Here is a 17,712-nt window from a genome sequence, read left to right as displayed (position 1 = left end):
CAACCTGGAAATGTATTCCATAAAAATACTTATAACTATGTAATATATGTTCAAGGATATTCTTTGCAAAACTATAAATATGCCTATATTAATATTACTTAAGTTATGGCATAACCACATAATGGAGCACTACACAGCTGTTAAAGAATGAAGTAGAAGGACTTCCCTGGTGGTCCAGCGGGTAAGACTCTTTGCTCCCAATGCACGGGGCCCAGGTTCAATCCCTGGTTGGGGAACTAGATCCCACATGCATGCCGCAACTAAGAGTCTGCATGCCACAACTAAGATCCGGTGCAGCCAAAATAAATGAACAATATTAAAAAAAAAAAAGAACAAAATAGATCTTTATATACTGATTTGGAAAGATAGTTAAGCTTTTAAATGGAAAAAAAAGTTGTAAATCAGTATGGGTAGTTAGTCTATTTCATTTAAAAATTAAAAATTATCATCAATTATTCAGCTTTCAGTAAAGCTGAAATAAAAGCATAAAAAATAAGAAGTGTATACACACATATAAAAAATTATGAAGTAATCTGGAGGTATACATATATAAAAAATCTGGAGACACATAAAATTTTAATGGTTTTCATTGAGTTGGATTATGGAGGGCTTTTATTTGTTAACTTATACATTTTTGTAATGTTCTGATTTTTCATATTAAGCATCTATTATTTGTATCAGAAAAAATTTAAAAAGTTTAAATGTGTAAACCAGAAAGCCAATTTATTTATACCTATATTTTGGAAAATATGATTATTGCTTTAGCTGCTTTTCTCTATTGAGCTGTGTTCTCTCATTACTTTTAGAAAATGAATACATTATTAAACATTGACTTTGTCAGCAAAATTAAGCATATAGTTGAAGTTTACTTTATAATTTTTTTCTCAGAGTATTTGAAGCTCACTAAAGGCTTTTGGCACTAATACAGCTAACTTACTCAGCTTCCATTTCTTTTATCAAATTTCTTGAAAGCATAGAGGGTTTGGGGAACATGTTTAAAAATTGAAACAACCTGTTAATTACATATTTATCTCTTTTCCTGAGACATTTAGAGATATTTCGTAGACATTTTAAGGCATATTTCTTTGCTTTTCTTTCTAAGGTATTTTTGTTTTTAATTCTTTTGGCTTTTTCAAATTCTGCTTTCTACTTATCTTCTTGGAGGTCCTGATTTTTTTTTTTAAATAAATGAGAGATCATGTAAAGAATGCTATTAAATCACAGCTTTTCTTAATATCAACTATTAACAGATTAAAGTAATTGAATTTTAAAATTATAAATACATGTATTAGAGAAGCAAGAGTAAACAATGTAATGAAATGAGAATTTCTGTCTTTTCTCTCTCTGCAAGCATCACCTATGCCTTAAAAAAAACACCATTTACTGATTTTCCTATTTATAATTTGGAGATTATGATTGTTTAGGAACTTTGATAGAAGAAGTTCTCTAAAAAACGTATGTTAAAAGGGCAAAGTTTGCTTAGAAAACTAGAAACAAAGGTAATATTACAAGATGACTTTAACTTTTTACCTTATATACTTTCGTATTATCTGAATTTTTAACAAGATACATGAATTACTTATAATAGGAAAATACTTCCAGTAAATAAAGTTTTTTATTAATTAGTTTTGAAGTAACTATAGATTCACGGGAAATTGCTAAAAAAAATGTGTACAAGAAGGTCCCTTGTAATTTTCACCTAGTTTCAGGGTTTAATAAAACCTTTTCTATTGCTGTCTTTTTTGTACCCTGGTTGCATGCCCTTTATAAATAGCAATTGTTTGTTTTAATTAATATTATACATTTATGATTATAGTATATAAAGTAGAAATTTTAATAAAATAAATTTAAAATTAGAGATAGGAATTGAGTAGAGAGAGGTATGGATTTTGATAAAAGCTGAAGGATAATAAATAAAAATTAAATCATACATATTTAGAGTCTGGATTCATTATAAATTAAAAGTCCTGATAGCTAACCTCATCTCTGGTCTGTTTTTCCGTTGTTGTCCCCCATGGGCATAGCAATGCAGAGTCTGCTGTGGGGGTAAGTGGCCCTGTGGAGCAGTGGGTGTGCCAGACCAAGAGGGAGTCCGGGATGCAGACTTTGTTCTTTATGTTGGTGCTCTGGCCACTGAGAGGTGCAGCCATGAAAACATCATCTCTTATGCAGCCTATTGTCAGCAGGAAGCAAAAATGGACAGGTAAACTTTCCCCTGAGACTTATTTCCCAAGATCTAAAATAAGAACTCTTAAAACATATTCTAAGTGTTGAGAGTACAAGAAGTTTGCATTTGCGAGATTACCTCCAGTAGTAAGAAATGGCATACTGCCTGGATTGGGGTGTGGTGGGGGAACCAGGTTATACAACTGCTATGCATATGGTAATATAAGTACCAATTCCAAAGGAAAAGTCTACTGTCAATAGAATTTTCTTTGAAAGTGATGACACCTCTCTAAGGAAACAATTTGAACTTTAATTTTAGCACTTCTGTGCTGAACTGTAAGATGTTCAAAATAACTGTTCATCTAATTGTCATATCATTATGTCCTTCACTTAGCTTAATTATGTCTAAAAAATTTAGAGTCCCGGAACTTCCCTGGCGGTCCAGTGGTTAAGTCTCCACACTTCCACTGCAGGAGGAGCCACTTCAGTCCTCGGTTGGACTAAGATCCCACATGTTGCTTGGCCAAAAAAAAAAAAAAAGGACTCTTTTTTTTTTTTTTTTTTTTTTTTGTGGTACCCGGGCCTCTCACTGTTGTGACCTCTCCTGTTGCGGAGCACAGGCTCCGGACATGCAGGCTCAGCGGCCATGGCTCACAGGCCTAGCCGCTCCCTCTTTTTTATTTAAAAAATATTTCAAAAATTTTTTCTCAGTGAAGCAGCCTTGAAATAAAGTTGTTATGCATACAGAAGATTGCCTGTTACACACCAGACAAATCAGTTAAAGGCAGTAGAAACTGGTATGTCTCAGTATAGTTTGTATGTGACGTTCTCAAATCTAGGAGAGTTAATGTGACCACATTCAATGGTCCAGTGAATGTAAGGACCGTTGCCGAGTTCCTGAACATTCATCTACCTATCAAAATACTAGCTGACTTTAAAGAGCTGTTTCAGTTCTATTGATAGCTAATTAATTTAAGGAAAAAATGAAATTATTAGTAGGACCAAGTATCCAATACAAAGGAAACACTAATATATGCTTCAGAATTATACTGTCAATACTGAAGGTGGTAAGGAGGTCAAAATCAGCATCATGGATTATGAAAGCAGTCTGTTAGCATGTTACTATATAATTATTGATCCATGAAATAAACTCAAAAATCTTTAGCTTCTGAATGTTGAGAATGCATCGAGTCAAATATTTATTACTGAAGAAGGAAGTGCTATATGGTTTTGAAGATGTATATGTACTGTTGTTTAGTAAAAAGGATATATGTATTTAATAGATTGTTCCTTTTTTCCTGAGAAGCTGTCATTAAATTTATGAAATTTTATAATTACTGGTGTCTCAATATCAAGGAAATATGGTATTTGAAGTGCTAAATGAATGACAAGTTACTTGATAAAATGAGATACTTCTTAAAGTAGGTGTCTTTGAGAAATATACCTTCATAATAGCAGTGCTGCAGAATCATGGCTCTTTATCTTAATTTGACCTAAACCATATGGATTGTGCACACACACAATCTCATTTTTAATATACTGTTGAGTGTCAGAAGAACATTGCAAAACAGTGTACATAATACGATTTCATACTTGTTTTAAAAATCTGTGTATGGGGCTTCCCTGGTGGCGCAGTGGTTGTGAGTCCGCCTGCCGATGCAGGGGACACGGGTTCGTGCCCCGGTCCGGGAGGATCCCACATGCCGCGGAGCAGCTGGGCCCGTGAGCCATGGCCGCTGAGCCTGCGCGTCCTGAGCCTGTGCTCTGCAACGGGAGAGGCCACATCAGTGAGAGGCCCACGTACCGCAAAAAACAAAAAAAAAAACAAACAAAAATTCTGTGTATGGACTTGAATGTGCTAAGGTAAAAGTCAAAAATAATTAGGATTACCCACTATCCCAATTTTCTTGGTTTAGCCCTGAACGTCCCATATCTCGGGAAATCCCTCAGTCCTAGGCAAACCAGGATGGCTGGTCACTCTAAAAAATAAAGCACCCCAATTGTTGATAGCAGTTACCTGTGATAGTGGAATTTAGTGGTGGTAGTTTGTAAAATAGGGAATTTTTACCTTTTTCTTCATACATTTCTATATGTTTGGATATATAGCTTTTTCCAATGAGCTTTAATTACTTTTTTAAACAAAAGACATGTTAAAGTGAACCTTATGTATTAGGAACAGAATGGCTTCCCTGGGGAAGTAGGGAGAGGGATATAAAATCCCATGCTGAGATGGGTCTGGATTAGTTCAGCTCCTTTCAGCATTTGATAATACTGAAGGTACTTAAAGTATCTAATTGTCTTTTGGGGAGAGAATCCAACATAGGAGTTATCACACAGATGAGAATCCCATAGCCCAGAGATGCATCTCACTTTCTTTTCACTGCTATTATATTTCTTTAAGGCACTTGAACATTTGGTTCACTTTAGGTGTGAATGACTAGCTGAAAGAATAAATGTTCCTCGTGTCAGTGAATCTGAAGCTACTCATGTATGTATTCTCATACATGGGGAAAATTTTGGTTGCTTATGAGGAGAATGTTGATGTTAGAAGAGCAATATCTTAAGTTGTTCTTTTTGAATCTTTTTAGTAGTAGTGAAACTTTCCTTCAAAACTGCTATATTGCATTAATTCATTCCATAAATATTTGAGTGCTTAATATGTTGCCAGCAGACTAGGTGAACAAAATAGACACGTGTACCTGTCTCATGGAACTTACAAATTACAGAGGGAGTCAGATGTTAGTTAAATACTGATACAAATAGACATGTGACTTCAAATATGATAAATACTTTGTAGAAAAAGACAGGGTGTTGCACCATAAAAGAGAACAAAAGGGGGAAACATAATTTAGATCAACTGGGCAAAAAAGGCCTCTTTGAAAAAGTGAAACTTTAGATATAACCTGAAAATCGATAGTCTTCAGCCAAATAAAGAGCTGGAGAAAGAGCTTATGTTAGGAAAATGCTGTGTCTACCTGTTGCTCTTAGAAGCCACTCCAGTGGAAACTGTGCTTGAGGATGAGAGCTTTAGGGGATGCGTTGGAGGGAGAAGTAGACAGGGCTGTTTCATTCTAAATGCAGTAGGGGGCTTCCCTGGTGGCTCAGTGGTTGTGAGTCCGCCTGCCGATGCAGGGGACGCGGGTTCGTGCCCCGGTCTGGGAAGATCCCACATGCCGCGGAGCGGCTGGGCCCATGAGCCATGGCCACTGAGCCTGCGCGTCCGGAGCCTGTGCTCCGCGGCGGGAGAGGCCACAGTGGTGAGAGGCCCACGTACCGTGGAAAAAATTAAAAAAATAATAAATGCAGTAGGAAGTTCCTGACAGGGTTTAAGCCTGATAGTGACGTTTATTTTATATCTTAGAGGTCACCGTGGCAATATTTTGGTGAGTGAATTATACTCATACTTTTCTAAGTGCAAGTCTGTTGTTTTCAAGTATGAAGAAAGTGCACTGTATGTTTTTTTAACTAAATAAGGCAAATGTTACTCTGTAAATAGGCCATCACCATTTGGGGAGGTTTGTGGTATTTCTATGGTAAAATGTTGAGGTAGTGTTGGGAGAAATACCTTGGGGTTCCTTACTGTTTGTCACAGCTTTTGAAAGGCAGGTGGGTGCGTGGTGAAACTGATTGAATTACTGTGGGTCCTCGTGAGCTCTTGGACTCTCAAGTTCTAGGCTCAGAAAGAGATATAGAATTCTGTAGATTCTAGAAGGTATAGAATACTGTATGAAAGAAGATAATAGGAAGATAAAAAACTTTATGTTGGGCTTCCCTGGTGGCAGTGGTTAAGAATCCACCTGCCAATGCAGGGGACATGGGTTCGAGCCCTGGTCCGGGAAGATCCCACATGCCGCAGAGTGACTAAACCCATGCGCCACAACTACTGAGCCTGCGCTCTAGAGCCCACGAGCCACAACTACTGAAGCCCGCGTGCCTAGAACCCGTGCTCTGCAACAAGAGAAGCCACCGCAGTGAGAAGCCTGCGCACCGCAGCGAAGAGTAACCCCCGCTCACGACACTAGAAGAAAGCCCATGTGCAGCAACAAAGACCCAACACAGCCAAAAATAAATAAATTTTTTAAAAAATTATGTTAATGAAGACATTATTGGGACAGGAGAAAGGGAATAGTGAAATGGAAATCAGAAGGTTCAGCAACTTGCAGCAACCTGAATGATTTGCTTATTGTCCTCTTTTGTACCTACTTTTCCTCTCTACCTACTTGTCTGTCCCTGTGCCTATATATATAGTGAAATGCTGAAGTCAGAAATGAATTTTGCAAGAAAAATAGTGTTATAATTAAAATTTTTTAGTTCATTCCCTTTTTTGGTACATATTGACATACTTTACAAATTCACACTGAAGTATAATTAACTGACTCTATCCTCTTGAGGGAACAGCTGCTGATTAGCAATGTCATAGGAGAACACAGGTATATGTCTGGAAAGTAAAAGACAGTGAAATTTAGATGTTATGTTGTAAAATGACATTTGATATTTCACAAAGATTTTTCTGACCTTGATCAGTTTTTGATAGAAAAATATAGGTTAATAAGTATAATACATATTGTCCTGGAATATAATTAAAAATTTAATGTCTGTTTTAACAGGCCAATTGCAGGATATGCTAACCTGTGTCCAAATATGATCTCTACCCAGCCTCAGGAGTTTGTTGGGATGCTGTCTACAGTGAAACATGAGATTATTCATGCCCTGGTAAATTTTGCTGTTAACTATTGTTCTCTCCTTCATGCCTTGATTTTCTGATTATACTCTCATTTTGATGTATATGTTAAAATTTAAGATTTTGTGGCTTCTTAGATCGTGTTCAGTAAAACCTAGTTGAATAGACCTCTGCCAGTAGACAATTTTTAATGATTAGGATAGCAGCTCGATTGACTTATACTACCTAAAATAATGAAACAAGTAAATCCATTGGGCAAATAGGAGTTTTGAAAAAATGATTAAACTTCTTAAGAAGAAACTTAGTAATTAAAAAAAATTCACTTTCATCTAAAATGATAGCTGATATGTTAATTATAGATCTTTCTTATCTCTTATGGAGATCTCATTTCTAAAAGTGTTCTTGGTCTATTTAGACTTTCTGAATTTTATATATATTAACTGATTCAGAACTTTGCTTTTCCCCAATTGGTCCAAAGTAGTAAACTTTTACAGTATGTCTGGGGAATTAAATAAAGTTGCCTAAAACCTAGGAAATGTCCTCCTGATGTCATTCATGTGTTTAGAAAATAGATGGGAGTAAAATGCAGTGATTAAGAGAGAGAATGGGACTTCCCTGGTGGTGCAGTGGTTAAGAATCTGCCTGCCAGTGCAGGGGGCACAGGTTCAATCCCTGGTCTGGGAAGATCCCACATGCCACGGAGCAACTAAGCCTGTGCACCACAACTACTGAGCCTGTGCCCTAGAGCCCGCGAGCCACAACTATTGAGCCCACATGCCACAACTACTGAAGTCCACGTGCCTAGAGCAGGTGCTCCACAACAAGATAAGCCACCGCAATGAGAAGCCTGCACACCCCAACGAAGAGTAGCCCCCGCTCACCGCAACTAGAGAAAGCCCTCATGCAGCAACAAGACCCAACGCAGCCAAAAATAAATAAATAAATTTATAAAAAACAAAAATTTTTTTAAAATGGTAGCACCCACTATAGAGTACATTATTTAAAAAAAGAGAGAGGGAGAGAATGGATCACGCAGATCTAGGTGTGAATCTCCTTAGCTTTACTGCTAAAAATCTTTGGGATCTATTACAAATTATTTAGCCTTTGTAAGCCTCTGTTTCATCTATAAAATGAATATAGTAGTACATACTACAATGGATTTTTTTCTTGAAGATTAAATAAGACGAAACATAAATGGCTTAGCACCATGCTCTACATAGTAAGGTGTAATAAAATTAGTGACTATCATTTATTAGTCTTATTTCATGAGCTATTATGTATGACCTCAGTCTTTAAATCAGCAAATACCTTGGATAATTCAGTGAAACTCTAGTGTATCCAGATAGCACTTCTGGTCTTCAAGTAAGGAGATTCTAAAATGAATCATCTCTTTTCCTTTATTAAAAAAGTAAGTTAAACCTGCTATTGTGATGAAAGATAAGCATCATTCTAAGTAACATTTTAAGCTTTAAGCTCCAAAAACAATAGATACTTGATGTTGAGAGAACCAGAAAAAAACAGCAGGTTTTAAGTCTAGTATATAAGTGAACATGAATGCAGAGGTCCCAGATATGAGGTAAATTAGGTTATGAACAGGCAGGTCACAAAAGAAAAGGTCCAATTGGCCAAGAAGTATATGAGAACATACTCAGATTTACTTTAGCAATCAGGGAATCTCAAATTAAAGTCAGACACCATTGAATATAAAAACATGTGTGAGAGTTACTATGTACATTGACTTTAAGGTAGTGATTACCCCTGGGAAAAGTGGGAAGAGAAAGGGTGAAGGTAATGGGCCTTCAACGGTATTTATTCTGCAGTGTTTTATTTCTTAAAAAAAAGTCTGAAGAAGACCTGGCAAAACGAATATCTTAAATCCTCTTAAGGAGTATACCTAAGTTTCTATTAGATTGTTAAACTTTTTTGTGTATTTGAATTATTTAAAAAATTGTAAAAACCTAGGAAATTTAAAATATTAGTTTGTCTCAAAAACCATCCTGGAGGATGCTAAGAATTAAATGTTTAACAAATACACTTATTCCCTATAAAGTTATATATTGCTCTAGCTATCAAATACAGTCATTCCTGGTTCTTTCAATACCAGATAAGCCTTCTGAAATGTGAGTGCTTAGAAAAATTTTCAAATTGATATTGTGGAAAAAAATGTGTATTTAGAATATTATGAAAGATGAGGCACAGCATACTATTTTAAGCTTTATATAACTTCAGTGAATTGTATATTAAAAACTGTTTAGATTTTCTTACCTGACTCCATTAAATGTTCTTTGCATCTTCAGAGATTAAAAAAGAAGAAATGTAGGAATAAAAGAATACTCTGGATTCCATTAATCATTTTGGCAAGCCTTGAATGACACAGGCCACAGTTATGTAAGCAAAGACATTTGCCAAAGAAATAGATTAATTAAGTGATCATTTGTGATTGTTAGTTATTTGGATATAAACTATAGCATAGTCTCAGTGTATAAAACATGCTTAAGGGCTTCCCTGGTGGCACAGTGGTTGAGAGTCCGCCTGCCGATGCAGGGGACACGGGTTCGTGCCCCATCCGGGAAGATCCCACATGCCGCGGAGCGGCTGGGCTCCTGAGCCATGGCCGCTGAGCCTGCGCATCCGGAGCCTGTGCTCAGCAGCGGGAGAGGCCACGACAGTGAGAGGCCCGTGTACCGCAAAAAAAAAAAAGAAAGAAAAAAAAAAAACATACTTAAATTAGTAGTTACAAAAGCACTTTGTTTTAGTTATTAGGTTAGGAAAGAAAGTAAGAAAAGAAATCTCACTAGTGAAATAGGAGATATCAAATGTCAATAATTTTTTTTTTTGCCCATTTTCTCATCTTATTTGGGAGAGGGGATAGAGAATGGGAATTCGAATACCTTTATGTGAAGTAGCTACTATCTTATTAAAATTGAAGACTTCTTTAAAATACTGTCTAAAAATGTGATTATAAACACACAAATTCACATTGTAAAAAACTTTTAGAAATACAAATGATTTTACACATTACTCTACCACCAAAAGAACCACAGCTAACATTTCGATATATGTTTCCAATCTTTTTTCCGAAGTATACACCCCCGCACATAAACACACATTTATAGTCTTTTTTATTTTAGATATAGATATATATTAAATATGGACTTTGGTATCAAAGACTTTGAATTTTTATGAGTGATCTTACTAGCACACCCCCCTGCTCTAAACTGTATTGTTAATTGTTGTTAATAGTAACATTTCCCTGGTTGCAATTGTAGAGTTTGTTAGTAAGTTCATGTGAAGAGGACCAACTATTATAAACACGTCTTTAAACAAATAAATGCATTGTCTATACCAACCAAAGAATGTCTTTGTTACTATTACTTTTGGTTTCCTCACTTAGAATTATCTCAAGTAATTGAAATTTAAAATTCATAATATGAAACACTTAATTTCAGTCCAATTCCAGTATATGGCAAGTTCCTGTAGAAATATTGGCCTGACACTTTTATGTGGTTGTATCAGTGTTCTCTTTTGATAGTGGCATGTTGTGATATCTATAGTCAGATTTGATATTTTTCACTGTAAGACATTTTGAACTTTTTCTTACAGGGTTTCTCTGCTGGGCTATTTGCATTCTACCATGATAAAGATGGAAATCCTCTAACTTCAAGATTTGCAGATGGTCTCCCACCTTTTAACTATAGGTATTTGGTTTTTTTTGTTCTTGTTCTTCTCTTTTAGGAGAGTGCTAAGACTAGCAGCTGAGAATCATAGCATGTTAAGTTCCATAAATAATAGTGGCTTTATGGCTAGCCTAAGAAGATTGTATGTCCTATCTTATTAAAACAAGATAGGATATAAGGGTGGGATGAATTGGGAGATTAGGATTGACATGTATACACTACCATGTGTAAAATAGCTAGCTAGTGGGAACCTGCTGTATAGCACAGGGAGGTCAGCTTAGTGCTCTGTGATGACCTAGATGGATGGGATGGGGGTGCAGGGTGGGAGGGAGGTCCAAGAGGGATGGGATATATGTATACACATAGCTGATTCACTTCATTGTACAGCAGAAACTAATACAACATTATAAAACAATTATACTCCAGTAAAAAAAGAGAGTTCATTTAGCTTCACCTTTTCATTTTACAGATGAAACAATTGAGATGGAGAAAACTTAAGTGATTTATCCAAAGAGCCAGGACTCTTTGCCAGGCAGAGCTCTTTTCCACCACTCTGTAGCTTGTATTACTTTATAGGAGAGTCAGGCCATGGGAAAATATGGGTTGGTTATAGTTTGGTTTTTTAATAATTATTGCCTGTACATGGCAATATTTACATGTTAACTGGTATTTTATTTAGCTCATCATATTAACAGTGACCTAGAGGTTCAGGGCCTAAAAGAAATAATACCAAGAATTACTAAAAAAAAATTATCAAGAATTTTATATAGAATATCAGTCACAGAACTATAACCATTTGCATGCATTTATATAAAAAATGAATCTCTAAATTAAGAGCACATGTCCACAAAAAGACATGAAAATGAATGTTCATGGCAGTTTTGTTATTAATAAACAAAAAATGGAAACCACCCAAAGGTCCATCAATAGAAGAATGGATAAATAAATCGTGATATATTCCTATAACCAAAAACTACAAGGCACTAAAAAGAACACATTATTGCTGCATGCAGTAAAGTGTATGAATATCACAGTTACAAGTTTCAATAAAAGAAGTCGTAGCCCAGGGACTTCCCTGGTGGCGCGGTGGTTAAGAATCCACCTGCATGGGCTTCCCTGGTGGCGCAGTGGTTGAGAGTCCGCCTGCCGATGCAGGGGACACGGGTTCGTGCCCCAGTACGGGAAGATCCCACATGCCGCGGAGCGGCTAGACCCGTGAGCCATGGCCGCTGAGCCTGCGCGTCCGGAGCCTGTGCTCCGCAGCGGGAGAGGCCACAACAGTGAAAGGCCCGCGTACCGCAAAAAAAAAAAAAAAAAGAATCCACCTGCTAATGCAGGGGACACAGGTTCGATCCCTGGTCTGGGAAGATCCCTCATGCTGCAGAGCAACTAAGCCAGTGTGCCACAACTACTGAGCCTGTGCTCTAAAGCCCGTGAGCCACAACTACTGAGCCCGTGTGCCACAACTACTGAAGCCCACGCACCTAGAGCCCATGCTCCACAACAAGAGAAGCCACCACAGTGAGAAGCCTGCGCACCGCAATGACGAGTAGCCCCCATTCGTAGCAACTGGAGAAAGCTCGTGCACAGCAACAAAGACCCAACGCAGCCAAAAAAAAAAAAAAGTCATAGTTCAGTTGTATGGAGTTTAAAAACAGTCAACGGTAAAAGACAGATTAGTAGTTTTACTTGAAGCCGCAGGCTATTAAATGCCATACAAGTTGAACAGATTGAGAGGGGGCATAAAGAAACCTTCTCGGGGTGCTGACACTCTTTCATCTCTTTATCAGAGTAGTGGTATATGGATGTAGAATACAAAATTAATTCTCACACAAAGATCTCCATTTAGGTAGCTAGAAGTAAATATTAAAACAGATAGTACTTTATTCATCATAGTATTTTTTTAGAGTACATGTGAAGAAACAACTCTAATGTAGAAATACATGTTTTACTTCCTAGATTGTGTTCGTTTGGTGGTATGGGAGAAGTCTGGTCTTTCCTAAGAATTGTGGTCTTTATGGGAAACACATAAATAGTGAGATAGGCAACATCTACACAGTGATGTAGGTAAGGAGGAGAGAGATTACTACACACAAGAACCATTGTTAAGCTGATAATTTGCAGTGCTTTCTTACATTCGGGATATTCCTCAAAAGCAGGAAATCTTACAGTATAAATGGACATAATATAATAATATGAAATTCAGGTGTTAGACATAGAAAGAGTCGGATTTGGCCCTAACCTATTTATTTGGAGAAACCATTAATCTTGAAATGTGAATGATGAAGAGGATATTGGAGTTATTAATGAGGTAAAAACTGATTATTTTCTTGTTGGCTTTGTTCACTATTTATGTTTAAACATTGCCTTGCCACAGAAAAAGGAAAGGAATTAATAATCTTTCTAAGGCATGGGCATAAAAGGCATTTAATCCTTTTACGTTCAACCTATTTGTATCCTTGACTCTGAACCATGTCTCTTGTAGACATAGTTGGATCATGTTTTTTTTTTAATGCATTCTGCCAGTCAACCCCCTTCTGTTCCCTCTGGCTGCCAGATTGCTGATTTTCACCATGATTGTGGGCTGTTGGTTTTCAAAGCTGCCACAAAGCTGGAGAGAGGGCATGGGAAAACGCCACAAAGCTTGCTATTCTTACTGAGATTCATCCATTTTTCTTAAAGAAGTGCTTCCTGGATTACTACAAGCCTTTGGTTAATTTCCAGAGTTCTGAAAAAGTTCATTTGGCCAATTTTGATACTTTCCCCATTGCTTTCACAAAGTTCAGGGGTCCTTACTCTGCCGTTTTTACTGACATTTGTCTGGAATTTATTTCTGTATATGGAGTAAAATAGGGATTTAACTTTGTTTTTCCTAGTAGGATAAGCAGTTTTACAGCACAGTTATTAAGTAAATTATGCTTTCCCACTAAATTAAAATGTCACCTTTTGTTAAGTTTTGTTATGTGCAGTACTAGGATATGTCTCTAGACATGCTTTTGTTTTATCCAGTAAATTTGTTAAGAGGAAGTAATTCATTGTCATCTTAGCCAAAAATTAGCTATTTGAATTTGAGCAAGTTACTTCATCTCTCTAAGCTTCTGTCTCTTTACCTGCAAAATAGTGATGATAATCTCATAAAGTTATTGAAAAGATTAAATTAGAAAATGCTATCAAGTCTTTGCTTGCACTTGGTGTATAGTAAGCTCAAATATTTTAATTTCATATTGATATTCATAAACACTTTTACACTTAAAGTGGTGGTGAATTTGCAAAAAGGACTGTCTTTTTATTCTTTAATTGCAGTCTTGGATTATATCAATGGAGTGATAAAGTAGTTCGAAAAGTGGAGAGATTGTGGGATATTCGAGATAATAAGAGAGTTCCTCACACTGTGTATCTTCTAGTAACACCTCGTGTTGTTGTGAGTATCACTGAACTTCATGTCTCATGAGCCATCTGCTCTTTTCGTTCATTATAGTCCCTTCTTTACTAATCATTATTGTTTAAGATCTAATGATTAAATTTCAAAGCCTGTAGTAGGAAACATAATATAAAGGCAGTACAGTAAAGCTACAGGCCAAGCACAATCTGAGGAAACAGAAATTTGGCGATGACTCTTATGGCTGCATTCTACCCACTGCTTTAAGTTGTGATACCAGTGGTCTGTTGTGATACCTCTTAGGATCCCTGGTACTATATGCATAATTGCTGGTCGTTTCATTTGGAGTCTGTTTTAGTCAGGGTTCTCCAGAAAAACAGAACCAACAGGATGTGTTGAGAGAGAAAAAGATAAAGAGATTTATTTTAAGTAATTGGCTGGTCCAAAATCTGATGAGGTGGGCTGGCAACCTGAAGACTCAGGGAACAGTTGTAGTTTGAGTCCAGAAGAAGTCGGCTGGCAAAATTCCTTCTTGCTCAGGGGTAAAGTCAGCCTTTGTTCTATGAAGGCCTTCAACTGAGTGGCCCATTTATGTTACAGAGTGATCGGCTTTACTTAAAGCCCACTAATTTAAATGTTAATCTCATCCAAAAACACCTTCACAGAAACATTCAGAATAATGTTTGATCAGCTATCTGTGGCCCAGCCAAGTTGACACATAAAATTAATCATCACACCCTCTTGTTTAATGACAGAAACCTATTCTCCCTTCTCCCCCTTCCTTGACTACACACAGCTCCTTCTGACCTCTGAACTTTTGCACTGCTCTTGGGATATTTCCCATCCCTGGAAATCTCTAACTGAAGGACAGATGAAACCAAATGAACAAAATTGTTTTCTAATGAACAACTTATTTTTCTTACAAAAACTATATCCATAATAAGAGCAGTTTATACCTGCATTAAAATCATTGTTGACACAACAGTTACAAATGGCAATCATACCAGTCTATAACTTTTTTGAAATATATGACTTAAAGCCAAAATCTTCAAATAGAGGAAAAAATATTAAGAGAAATAGTAGTTCAATAGAAAGAAAAGTGTGACAGTATCAAAATATTTAATTATATTAAAAACTATATTTTTAGGGCTTCCCTGGTGGCGCAGTGGTTGAGAGTCCGCCTGCCGATGCAGGGGACACGGGTTCGTGCCCCGGTCTGGGAAGATCCCACATGCCGTGGAGCGGCTGGGCCCGTGAGCCCTGGCCGCTGAGCCTGCGTGTCCGGAGCCTATGCTCTGCAACAGGAGAGGCCACAACAGTGAGAGGCCCGCGTACCGCAAAAAACAAAAACAAACAAAAAAAAACTATATGTTTAGACGACATTCTCTCTTCTCACCAAAGTAATTCTTTAATGACTACTTTATTATATCCAGTGTGGTAAGGAGTTTGCCGTTATGTTGTACTTTTGTAGGGTTTATTCACTTATTTTTTTCTGATTATTAGGATGAAGCACGAAAACATTTTAACTGTCCAATTCTGGAGGGAATGGAACTTGAAAATCAAGGTGGTATGGGCACTGAGCTCAACCATTGGGAAAAGCGATTATTAGAGGTCAGTTTATTTTAGAATTTTACTAGACATATTTTTTCTTTAATAAAAGAATTCGTACTCAACTTATTCAAATATATAATAGGTTATAAAGTAAAAAAATTTAAAAAGTCCCTTTCCCCTTTAGCTTTCCAGATCCACTTTCCAGATGTAATCACTATTTAAGTTTTTTAAATATCCTTCCAGAAATGTTAGATAGATAGACAGAAACACTGACACACAGTTTTTTTTTAATAGGTTCATACATTTATGCAACTTTTTTCATTTAACAATATATCTTAGACATCTTTCCAAGGCAGTATAAGTGCTTCTGCTATCATACAATGTATGCTTTCCTAAGGAACCTCTTTCTTCAAAATCGAACACTAAAAGTAACAAGGATTGTAGGAAACACAAATACCAGGTTATTAACAAAAGCAATAAGTCGTAATAAAAGTACTAGCTGAGTCTGAAAAGACATCATATTTCCAATAAATAAACTCCTGTATTTACTCTAGTATTTCTTTACCTTAAACAATAGCAAAAGGCAATGGTAGATAGATGGGAGACTATAAATCTGAATAATGGGGACAAGAGTAAAATGTACAAAGGTAAGAGAACAATGCAACAAACACTTCGAAGACAAAGCCTCTGGCCATACTGAGCCAGTTGGAAGAACATGGAGTGAATGAGCATCATACACAGCACAGCACTCCTCTGTTGCTGTGTTCTGCTCTCTTAGTGTATTTTGGTTTTTTGTTTGTTTTTTATTTTATATTGGAACATAGTTGATTAACAATGTTGTATTAGTTTCAGGTGTACAGCAAAGTGATTAATTTAGCTGCTATTGCTCCATTGCACAAAACATTAAAATCCAGAGAGGAATCATTATGAACCAACATGATTCCATCTTATACTGATGTCATTCCCTTATTTACTAGTCTCACATGAGCTCATTTACATTACAAAAATACATGCATTAGTAGAATAGACTGTATACATGGATCTACTTATTTTTAAACAGCTACATAATATTATATGAATGTAAAAACAGTCCTTTTTAATGAATAATTATGTTTTAAATTTTTTGTCTTAAAAATGTTGTAATGAGCAATTTATTTATATCTTCAGTGCCTTACAGGAGTGGCATTCCAGTAGGTGTTCTTTGGTTCAACTAAACAGTCAGTCAAACCTATAAGACCTAAACAGGTCACATTCAAAAACCATTAGAAGGGTACAAGAAAGAAAGTACAGCATGCCAGCATGTCAGAGTCAGGCATTTCTCTAGTGCTCTACACAGTAGTCTAACAGCTGTCATCCATGCCTCTCTCCCTCTCCCTCCAACTCAAATACCATAAGCATAAGACCATAATAGAGGGGTGCAAGAACCAGCCTGGTTTAGAAGTACCATGTCCCAAATAAGAACCAACATCTTTTTTTAACAGTTTCATAGACATAACTTCCAGATGCCTGTAAGGGACATACCCATAAGAATCACTGCACACAGAGAAGTCCAAAACTGTGGTTTACCAACAGGTATTCATGTTCATTTATAGTAATCCCAAGTCTAGAGGCATAACAGGTGGTGTTTTTTCCTTAAGTCCCGTTGCCTAGTAACACAGTTGACATTCCACCCTTATTAGGTTTCCAGGGGAGCAGAACTAGAAAGTTAATGCAAGATCAGATTTGTTTATATAGAAAAAGGAAGGATAAATCCCTGGAAATGGAATTTCTGGGTCAAAGGGTGTATATGTGTGTGTGTGTATGTGTGTGTGTGTATTTTTTTTTTAGACGTCTGTTTAAATAATTAAATGGTTGCAGGTTACATACACCATGATCCAAGTTAGCAAAATTATGAAAAGAGTGAAATTAATGCTTGTGCTGACTGTTCTTATCTAGGTGACCACAAAGTAACAGTGATAAAAACTTACGGAAGACACGTACACTTATTTCTCACATGGGAATAAGTTTATTTTCCTTAAGCAGTTTTCTCAAGTGATTCCCTTTAGAAAGCTGTAGATTGTCCAGAAATGAAAATTTACTTAGTTTTCAATAGAAAACTTGAGAGTAGTCATTTTATTAGTTTCATTAACCGCTGCCTTTCCTCTGAAATCAACTTTGTGTCCTTGAACTATTTTTTTTAAAAGATGATATTAAAGTACTTGAGATGGCCATCCAGTGTTCAACATAAAGATTAGCAGAATACGGGAATTCCCTGGAGT

At 36.5% G+C, this 17,712-nt stretch overlaps 1 protein-coding gene across 2 annotated transcripts in view; it reads left to right on the top strand.

Annotated features, from left to right (window-relative positions):
* LMLN (leishmanolysin like peptidase) overlaps positions 1–17,712 on the top strand; it is a 79,064-nt gene that overhangs the window by 23,012 nt on the left and 38,340 nt on the right. For both annotated transcript variants that reach the window (XM_060298206.1, XM_030859030.2), the window contains exons 6-10: positions 2,025–2,203; positions 6,774–6,879; positions 10,451–10,545; positions 13,828–13,945; positions 15,407–15,514. In XM_060298206.1, coding sequence (XP_060154189.1) covers positions 2,025–2,203; positions 6,774–6,879; positions 10,451–10,545; positions 13,828–13,945; positions 15,407–15,514 — 606 coding nt within the window. The remainder of the gene's footprint in view (positions 1–2,024; positions 2,204–6,773; positions 6,880–10,450; positions 10,546–13,827; positions 13,946–15,406; positions 15,515–17,712) is intronic.

The sequence above is a fragment of the Globicephala melas genome, chromosome 4, assembly GCF_963455315.2.
Source record: "Globicephala melas chromosome 4, mGloMel1.2, whole genome shotgun sequence".
In the NCBI taxonomy this organism is placed as follows: domain Eukaryota; kingdom Metazoa; phylum Chordata; class Mammalia; order Artiodactyla; family Delphinidae; genus Globicephala; species Globicephala melas.
Note: the sequence above shows the minus strand (reverse complement) of the source record. Positions and strands in the feature narration are given on the sequence as shown.